The 9,945-nt window shown below is 38.6% G+C and overlaps 2 protein-coding genes across 3 annotated transcripts in view; both read right to left on the bottom strand.

Annotated features, from left to right (window-relative positions):
- Nucleotides 1–1,307, bottom strand: part of CAHbeta (carbonic anhydrase beta) — a 6,347-nt gene extending 5,040 nt beyond the window's left edge. For both annotated transcript variants that reach the window (XM_027383240.2, XM_070141895.1), the window contains exons 1-2: nt 1,070–1,307; nt 47–131 (exon numbers count right to left, since the gene is read on the bottom strand). In XM_027383240.2, coding sequence (XP_027239041.1) covers nt 47–131; nt 1,070–1,168 — 184 coding nt within the window. In that variant the 5' untranslated portion in view covers nt 1,169–1,307. The remainder of the gene's footprint in view (nt 1–46; nt 132–1,069) is intronic.
- Nucleotides 1,308–2,039: 732 nt separating this feature from the next.
- Nucleotides 2,040–8,050, bottom strand: LOC113830050 (uncharacterized). The gene is made up of 5 exons (XM_027383242.2): nt 7,948–8,050; nt 6,847–6,877; nt 5,182–5,567; nt 3,408–3,554; nt 2,040–2,938 (listed from the first exon to the last, which is right to left on the bottom strand). The coding sequence occupies exons 2-5, from the start codon at nt 6,869–6,871 to the stop codon at nt 2,666–2,668; spliced, it is 831 nt and encodes a 276-aa protein (XP_027239043.2). The 5' UTR covers nt 6,872–6,877; nt 7,948–8,050; the 3' UTR covers nt 2,040–2,665.
- Nucleotides 8,051–9,945: the final 1,895 nt, after the last annotated feature.

Here is a 9,945-nt window from a genome sequence, read left to right as displayed (position 1 = left end):
TCTCAAACTGCCAGATAATCATGATAAACAACATAATATCATTTACCAATAAACATGTCTCCAACATTGGTTTGAGTAAACCTTGTAGGCAACATTCTGCTGTCCATGCAGGAGAAAAATACTGCTTTTGGCTGTAAAGACATATTGAACATACAGACAATATTGAGATAATTATTTCATATATATATATATATATATATATATATATATATATATATATATATATATATATATATATATATATATCTGATGTGAGTTTTCATGGGAGGGGGGGGGGGTGAGAGCATGCATGCTTGTGCGTGTGTGCATACACGTTTGTATGTGCATGTATGTGTGTGACTATATATAACTGTGAGTGTATCAGTAAATGTAAATGTTTGTGTGGGCATGTGTCTGACCACATGGATACAGTATGGATTATATGTACACATATATGAATGTTGTGTGTATATGTCCTATATATATGTATGTATGTATGTATGCGCACACACACACACACACACACACACACACACACACACACACACACACACACACACACACACACACACACACACACACACACACACACACACACACACATATAACATATATATAACATATCTATATAAAAATAAATAAATAAATAAATAAATAAATATATATATATATATCCATTTATATATCTATATTTATAAATAAATAAATAATTATATATATATATATACATATATATAAATTTTCTATGAATTAACTTGTTATTCATTCAGTCATCTGTTCATTAAATATTTATCTACTAATAGTATTCAAGAATCCTAAAATCACATATACTTTTCGCTCATGCTAGAAAAGAAAAGAAAACTGTTGTATCTGAGCGTGGTGTATCAGTAGCCTTGAGCTTCAAGGAAACAGAATTGGTGGAATAACGGTATCAGTTCTAATTACCTTCTAACAGTGGACTTCGAGCAAGACGACTTTAAAGTAAGTTAATGTCAAGTTGTGGAAGAACGGGAAAATAAACTTGAGTCACAAAGGAAGTTCGAAGATGGACCAGTGGAAAATTAATACATAAACAATGAACAAAACTTACATGCGGATCATCACGGACAATCTCAAATTGCTTCACCATTCCTGCTCTGTACGTCTCCCTGTACCTCATAATCCCTTGTAATATCCGTGACATCCCCATCTCTAAGAATTCTTGTCTCTTTTTTCTCCACGGACGTCACAGGGGATGGGATAATGAGAGATACAGGGGAAAGGAGGCGAGAGAGAGAGGGAGACAGAGTCACTCCTAGCAGACGATGCACCTTTTGTTTACGTGACGTCGTTCGGAAGTTATCGTACGGGAGTGGCCTTGGCTTACTATTTTACCTTTATATTTCTTATCATTAATCTGTCTTTTCTTCTGTCGTTACTCATCATTGATCGTCTTCAGCCCGTTTGTGTTTCTTTTTATTCTATTTTTTGTTTCATAAGTTTTCATGGTTGTACAGCACGGTATATATTGGCGTAAAAGAATTGGGAAAGAGAAAAGAAGAATGAAAAATAAAAGAGAAGATAGCGGATAGGGGAAGAGGCGAGGGAAATAATTATGAAAAATGTGTGCCATAGCGACCTTTAAAAAATAATTGGCCTATACCTTTCCCTTAGATTAGTTGGTAATTGGGAGAGGTTGGATATCGTCAACGGTTGCTGGGAAGTGTACTTGGCAACTACCGACATCTGGATAAGACCTGAGAGACAAGACCTGATAAGCTCGTGACCTTCCTCTCTGTGGCATCTGTTTGAGTGTTGTGATTGTGTTGACATATCCGTGTTTCTTCTTGAACTGTACCTTTACATATTTGTGTTATCATGTATATTTCTCGTGTTATTTATATTGTTTATATCTTGTGCACATAGATGTTGATTTATAATATATTTTTATATAGTGACTCGTTCCTGGAATTAACCCTTATATGTTAAAGGAGTGTTCTCTCCTTACACACCCCTCACAATATGTATAAATATTGCATGATATTTTTGTGAAGATCTTTTAACAGAAAAGTAAAACAAGATTTCGTCCTTTCTTTTATTTTTCGAAAATACTGATGTCTGTCAAACATCCATTTTCTTTTATGGCATTAGTCTTGTCACTTGCTCGTGCGATTACCAGATTGGCATTTGAATAAACAAGAAAACAAATCACAGAGATGCAGGACAAAGAATAACAACAAAAACATAAGCAAAAACAAAATAGAAAAAATCCCAGACCGCAACAAAGCATTTACAAAAGTACCAAAATGACAAGTGTACAACAAAACATACCCTAAAAACAACGGTATGAGCACATATACATTGCACATATGCTTGCAACTTGCACACGTCGTCAGATGGTCTCGCTTGGAGGCTAGGGCGTGCTTCCTCCAAGTGGCTGCAGTGTAGCGCATGCAATACGAGTCCGTTGATCCTTTTGCAATACGAATGCATTGCTTGGAAAAACGACGAGAAACGAAAAGGAAAAGGGGAACTACAACGGAAGGAAGAATCGAAGAGAAGATAATGCCCGTCACCAGAGTCACAGGACCTTGTGAACTCTTCCCGAAAAAAGAAGAGAAAAGAAAAGAAATATATATAAAAGAAAACTCCAGTAACAAGAATCCGGGTTGCACATCCAAAGGAAACCCGATGCCACCGTGGCCTTCTATTTCCTCCCGACGGGCACGGACACGGGCACGGAGACGGGCACAGAGACGGGTACGGACACAGGCACGGACACGGAACCACCTGCGGAACCTGGCTGCTTCGGCACTACAGGCTGGTACACATACCCTTTCGGTACATCTTCATTGATCCAAGCCCACCTTTCCCCGCCCTCGGGCGTCTTGACCTTCCTGAAGAAGTTGTAGTTGAGGTAGTAGTACATCTCCGGGTTGTCGCAGACGAAGCCGTCCTTGTGAACGCAGGCCATACTCGCCTGGGGTGGGAGGCAGGGAGAGGCGTGGGTCATGGCAGGAAGTGAGTTGAGTAATATATGGCCGCTTTCGCGTCACGGTGGCACTTGGAGCGCCATTTGAAAAGGAACATCCGGAAATATATGGAACCTTTCACACACAAGTGGCGCGGCGTGGCACGCACATCCCACGTGGAACATGCGATGTGCCACGCCACGTCTGTGTGAAATGTGCCATATATTCCCGGATGTTCCTTTGCAAATGGCATGCCACGTGCCACCTTGGTGTGAAAGCGGCCTAAATTGGATAAATCGAAGTGCTTGAGCTTGTAACCATCAGATCTTTTGTAAAATTGTGCCACTAAAACAGAGATGATTATATTTTGTATTATGGTTAAAACTACCTAATGTACGAGGGATCTAATGCATACTAAGTATGGCAATAACAAGTATTATTACACAATGACAAAGTACAAAATCCTTGCGCACTCACCTGGTCAAAACTGGTCTGGTTTCCGCAGATGAACGAAAAGGTGTACGTAGTTGGAGTCTTGTAAAGGGTTGGGTATAGCGAGTGGAGAGGCAAGCAGACGTGGAAAATCTGACAATCGTTGTCTGGATCAGCGTAGTAGCCATAAGCCTGTGCAATTGTACTGATTAATTTTCTTTAAAAAGTATCTAAGCTTATTTTATAGTTACATGAATATAGGCATTGCCGTGCATCATGTCACATACAAATGCACAGATCACACATCTTGTAGAAATATTAATTAGTGTATCATCAAGCATGAAGTTTGATATATAGATTTATACACACACGGAGTATTGCTCACTAAAGCTTCTTTCTCCCATGGCAGAAAAACTGGAAAGGGGATTAATCATGGAGTGAATTCTTAGGACGCTGTTCACTCTCGTCGCACATTTTGTTTTGTTTTGAAATCCAAGAACGAGGTTTGGAGACTAGAAAACCATTGTGGAGTTGCCAAACCACTGGGGCAGAAGAGAGGAATTACTGAGAAATAGTGGGCGGTCTCTAGACTGATTCCTCTGCAACCATAGCTGTCTTGAATGATTACCTTCAGTGTCACGAAGCCTTGCACCTACAGAAGACCACATAAGTTGATGCCAGAGCAAATAAGAGAGAAGGGAGACTGGAGCAAGGACATGCTAAGCAAATACGGTGGTGAGAGTTAATGGGTACTTTTGATATTGTGCCATGAAGAAACATGGTGTCTCAGCATCGATCCAAAGGCCAGGCATCAGTTCGACAGGTGGACGTTTGCATCTGAAAGTGTTCCACTCCCACTGCAATCCCTCGGGTCACATCGTTCCCTCCACGAACGATAGTTACTCCAAGGAACTTTAACTCTTAAAATTAAACATAGAAGTAACTTGGTGGACTCTTAGAACCGGGAGTCTCCAAATACACCACAGCAATGACTCATCATACCCATACGTTAGTTTTGAAAACCATAATAAACGATCAAGTTGGTGGATCATCCTTCGAAGCTCTGACTTGGATTCATCGCCTTTCCTTCCCCAAAGCACAGAAACATCTGACGAAGCATTTTGGGAGCACCACGGAAGCTGGTCAGCAGGCGTTGGTTTCAGACAAAGCAACTACTGGTCCCGCTTAACGAATACTGCCTCGAACTTTAGTAAATAACGAAGTGTTGAAATGCTCTCGTATGATTGTTTCTGCATTTTTTTTATTTAGTCTCTTATTGACGTGCCTGAAACCGAGATTCTATTTCCTTTATTTGAGCTTGAATCAAATCAACGTAGGCGAGCTAGATCCTGCGATTTTTCGAGCCAATGAAGAAATATCGTTTGTGATCGTCTTTGAATTTTGTTAAACGTTTGTATATCACCAATAATAACGTTTTGAGTAAACATGGATACGCCTTTCCAAGAAAGTTGAATTGAAATTAAATTGAAAAATGTTTATGCGTGGCCGAAGGTGGCTTACAGGAGAGGATTGACATGAACGGAATCTGGGCTTAAGCAGGCCGCCTACCCCTGTCTACCTGCACACCACAGAGATGACTATGTAAAAGTCACGGAAATGATAATGAAAAGACTATCATGATAATAATAAATCACTTAAATAATTGAAGAGCTAATCAACTAGTAAAGCAGAAAGAGATGGACAGACTGGCAGTATATATATAATACATTGATATCTATAGGCTTCAATTCATCTATCTGTATAGAGAGTGGCTCAAAAGCCTCAGTGCTGTCCCCTTCCTCTGAAGCAGGACTCTTACCCTTCCACTGCACGAGAACGTGTCCTTGATGTTGGGCCTGAGGAGGGTGGCGTTGTCCGGAAGTCGACTCATGATGCCTGTCAAGGAAGTCTTCACACTGAGAAGCTGAGAGTTGACCGGGGAGTGCCTGAGGAGCTGGCTGACTGGCAGGCTTTCCAGGCTGTTGGAGGGAGACCTGTACTCCACCACTGCGGGTAGGGGCTGTGGAGGCACCTGTGGGGAGAACTGCGGCGCCTGCTGTTGGAGAGGGGACGCAGCCAAGCCTGGAACCGCTACGCTGAAACCTGCTTGTTCGCCGGCGAGCTGTCTCCCCTGCGAGTCAAACTGAGACACAGCCGGGCCTCTATTGCGTGGAGCAGGAATGGCGGAGGACGAAGCTAAAAGGGCTGTGGAGAGCAAGGGAGCATTGAGGCATTAGGGCGCACTTGCTCGGAAGGGGGCTTGAAGGTAGGGGTCGACGGAGGAGAGTTGGCAGAAACAAGGTCTGGACAAGTACTTTCCTAGACTTTGGTGACTGAAGGCAGGAGGAATAGATGAACTGAAATGGATAGAGGAAGATGCAGTGGGGAAGGAACTACTGGATAATATACACATGTGCAGAGGCGTGGCTTCCATGATGGGACAGGGGGGCACCCGCCCCCCTGCAATCTGATAGGCCATCCCGAGTGCCCCTAATGGCCATTGGCACGTCGTAATGACAATCATTGCGTAAAGTTCTTTCCCGACGCTGCACGTTAAGACGGAAGCAAAGCTGAAATCTTGTTTGATGAGACTATGTTTAGAACTCATGAAGGTTTTTATTTTGGAAAAAGAAGGAAGTGGTTTCGCGGCTCCGCGCATGAACACGTGTAACTTTACTAGTCACAGACTTTTTAAAACTGATAACTGCACAGAAACACTGAGATTTTTATCCTATTTTTAAATTCTACTTTACATTTTTATTATATTTGTTATGTTATTTTAGAATATAGTCGTTAAATTGTAAGAATTTAAGTGGTGCTTAGTTAAAACTAATTCCTACACAGAACACTGCTATGTTCAATGTACAGAGCTAGAATCACCAACTTCTGACCAACTGTACAGCAAACGTCATAGCGGTCTGTGTTAGCCTACTTCTTTGTAAAAACACATCCAGCAGATTTAATGTGGCCAATAAAAGCAAGATGAAAACATAAACAATGTATAACTGTACAATATAAATACTGAAGTAGCCAGCCTTAATTTTTGTTACTTTTAGGCGCCCCCCCCCCCACATTTATTGTTGTTACCCCCTGTGTCCCCCACCAGAAAATTCTCTGGACCCGCCCTTGCACGTGTGTGTATGTATATATATAAATACATACATGTGTATGTGTAGAAAAATATACTATATATATTTATGGCACAACTATGGAGGTGATGATAAGGTTTAAGCGTAATTTAGCTAAAACAGTTTTTGTAACAGAATAATCTTATGAAAGACATGTCTCTAACTTGCTTTACACATTGTTTTTCATCAAACTTCAAAACTTAGAGATTCCCCAAGGAGGAAAGCCTCAAGAGCTGAGAGAGGGAAATATGGGGGAAAATTCATAAAGCGGGAACAGAAACATATTCAAAATTATGCAGTTCTTCATATTCACATTCAATATAAGCAAGATATGCGAAACAGCTCGGTTAACTTACCAAAACATAAACAAAGCACCAACATCGTGACCTGCGGAGGCAATCAAATCTGAGTAATTCAAATCACTTTACAAATTCTTATTTCTAATAATAATTTCTCTATTTTTCTCAGTAATCCTATTTGAATAGTTGTTTCTGTATTTATGTATGTGTGTGTGCGTATTAATGTTTGCGAGTGTATGCAATTACTACGAATGAACTGCAAAATGTGTAATTCTCGTTTTCTATGTTACCTCTTTTCTAACGGGAACTTTAACTGTTTGTCTGTTTATGTCAGAGCACAAAGAGAGCAGCAAACAGAAGCATCATTAAATAACCTCATTTTAAAGTTCTATACCAATTCCACCAATAGGTGAATTCGCTTACAAAATAGCCACAACTCATGAAAAGTAGATATAGCTCATTTCGGTACAAATAGACATCATTATATACACAATATATCATCTCTCAATTCTTTCTCAACCATTAAAAAATAATAATAATAATAAAATAAGATAAGCAAGTGGCATATCGTGATTGCTGATTCTTATGCATTCACATTTTCACTTGCATCGACATTTTATTATGTAAGCCTAATCATTCCTTCTGTAGGTCTGCCTTTAACTCAAACCACCGACTCACTATAGATCAGATCAACGGAATTCACTCTATTCGATATAAAAATGAAGTGTACTGCCACTTTTAAAAACTTCAAATTATCATACAAACTCACAGTTCACATTATATCACGGTTATTAATCTATTTTCTGAATGCAACAAAATTCTTAAAGAAAATCACTTTTATCACTAGATCCAATCGTATATTCTAACCGGACACACAATTGTATACTAAACGCAATAAATTAATAGATAGAAAATGGAAATACACAAATGAATAATCAAGATAAAAATTAAAAAGTTACAAAACGAAGCAAATACAGATGAATAATCAACATGAAAACAGTTACAATGAGATGGCTCACTATAAGAAAACAAGAAAAGTAATAACGTATGAGCGTCTCTGTTTGTCTGGGTAAAGGCATGCATGTACAAATAAACAAATGCACATATAAATGATTAAAAGCCTCATTCATACACGAAAAACAAAAACAAAAGACGTACGTATGGTCTCGATCGAGTCTGTCTGAAGAAAGTTTTGGGACCGCGGATGCCCTGGGAGGTTTGAGCTCGGAAAAGCTTCCTTGTAAAGCTCACCCAAGTAAGTGACTGCGGTGGCTCGCTCTCGAAGGGGCCGTTAAATACAGGTGGGCTCACCCTCCCAAGCTCACTCTCCCTCCCCACTCCCCGTTCTCTCTCTCTTTTTCTCTCTCTTTCACCCTCTCTTTCTTCTTAATTTTCTCCCTTGTTTACTTTTCTCTGTCCGACTTACTGCTCTCTCTCTCTCCCTCTATTTCCCTTTCTCTATTTGTGTCTGTTTCTCTCTCTCATATGTATATATATATATATATATATATATATATATATATATATATATATATATATATTTATATATATATATATATACATATATATGTATATATATACACATATATACATATATGTGTACATATATATGTACATGTATATATATATATATATATATATATATATATATATATATATATGTGTGTGTGTGTGTGTGTGTGTGTGTGTGTGTGTGTGTGTGTGTGTGTGTGTGTGTATACGCATATATCTATATCTATATCTATATACATATATATGTATACACACATATATATATGTACACACATAAATATGTATATATATATATATATATATATATATATATATATATGTATATACGTATATACAGATATATACATTTGCATACACACGTGTGTGTGTATACATGTTTACATACATATATAATTATATACATACATACAGCAATATATATGTATGTATATACATACAGACATATGTATATATATGTATATAGATATACGCGTGTGTTTTGTATATGTATATATACATATATATAGATAAAAATATGTATATGTATATATATATATATATGTATATAAATATATACATCTGTGTGTATATAACTGTACTCTCTCTCAATAACACGCCCCTCCCTCTTCCTCATACACACATTTTTTCTTTCTTACACACATTAACACACATTCTGCGGAATGTCCTTGACCTCACCTGTCTTTCTCCTTCTCTGCACCAAACCCTTCTCCCTTCCCTTCCTCCTACCTCCTCTCTCTTTTGCTCCCCTTTTCCTTCTTTCCCTCTTCCCCTTCCCCCCTTTCTCTTCCTTTTTTATTCCGTCTTCTTTACCCAATTCCCCTTCCCTTCTTTCCCTTTCCGTCCTCACTCTCCCCTTCTCCCTCCTTCTCCCTATACTCTTCTTTCCTCACTCTACATTATTCCTCTTCCTCTCCTCCTTCCCTATCTCTCTCTTTCCCTCCACTCTCCCTCTCCCTTATCCATCCTCCACACACCCCCATGCCAGTCACATTCTGCACAACAGGTATGCAACTAAGGTTTATATACTTACACAGACCTTGTCTGCAACGGCACACGATCTTGGGTTTTTCTCCTGATCCTTCAATGCTTGACAACTTCCATAGGGCAAGATGAATTGTATATATATCATTCCCTGTTACTCAGGACACCAGCCTGGAACACGTAATGGTTATCGGCTGCTCGGTCCCTTTTTTGTGTGTTCTGTATGTTTTGAGATTTTGTGTGTGTCATTCGCTCAATCTCTTTTCTGTTTATTGGTCTCGATTCTTTGTTTGTTTGCATGGATCTCTGTCTCTCGAGTAACTTTATCTACCCCCCTTTATACATATATAAATGTATGTATATATGTGTATATATATGCATATATATGCATACATATTATATATATGTACACACACATATATATGTGTGTGTATGTACACGTGCGTATTTGAATGTATGTATATATACAAATATGTTACAGGTATGTGTGTGTGTGTACATATATATATATATATATATATATATATATATATATATATATATATATCTTTATTTATATATATGCACACACACACATATACACACATATATACGTATACGTACATATAATCTTCCCCTACCCACCTCTCTCTCCATATAGATTGATCTATAGCCAGACAGACA

The sequence above is a fragment of the Penaeus vannamei genome, chromosome 28, assembly GCF_042767895.1.
Source record: "Penaeus vannamei isolate JL-2024 chromosome 28, ASM4276789v1, whole genome shotgun sequence".
In the NCBI taxonomy this organism is placed as follows: domain Eukaryota; kingdom Metazoa; phylum Arthropoda; class Malacostraca; order Decapoda; family Penaeidae; genus Penaeus; species Penaeus vannamei.
The sequence above is the reverse complement of the archived record's forward strand: the minus strand, read 5'-3'. Positions and strand labels throughout refer to the sequence as shown.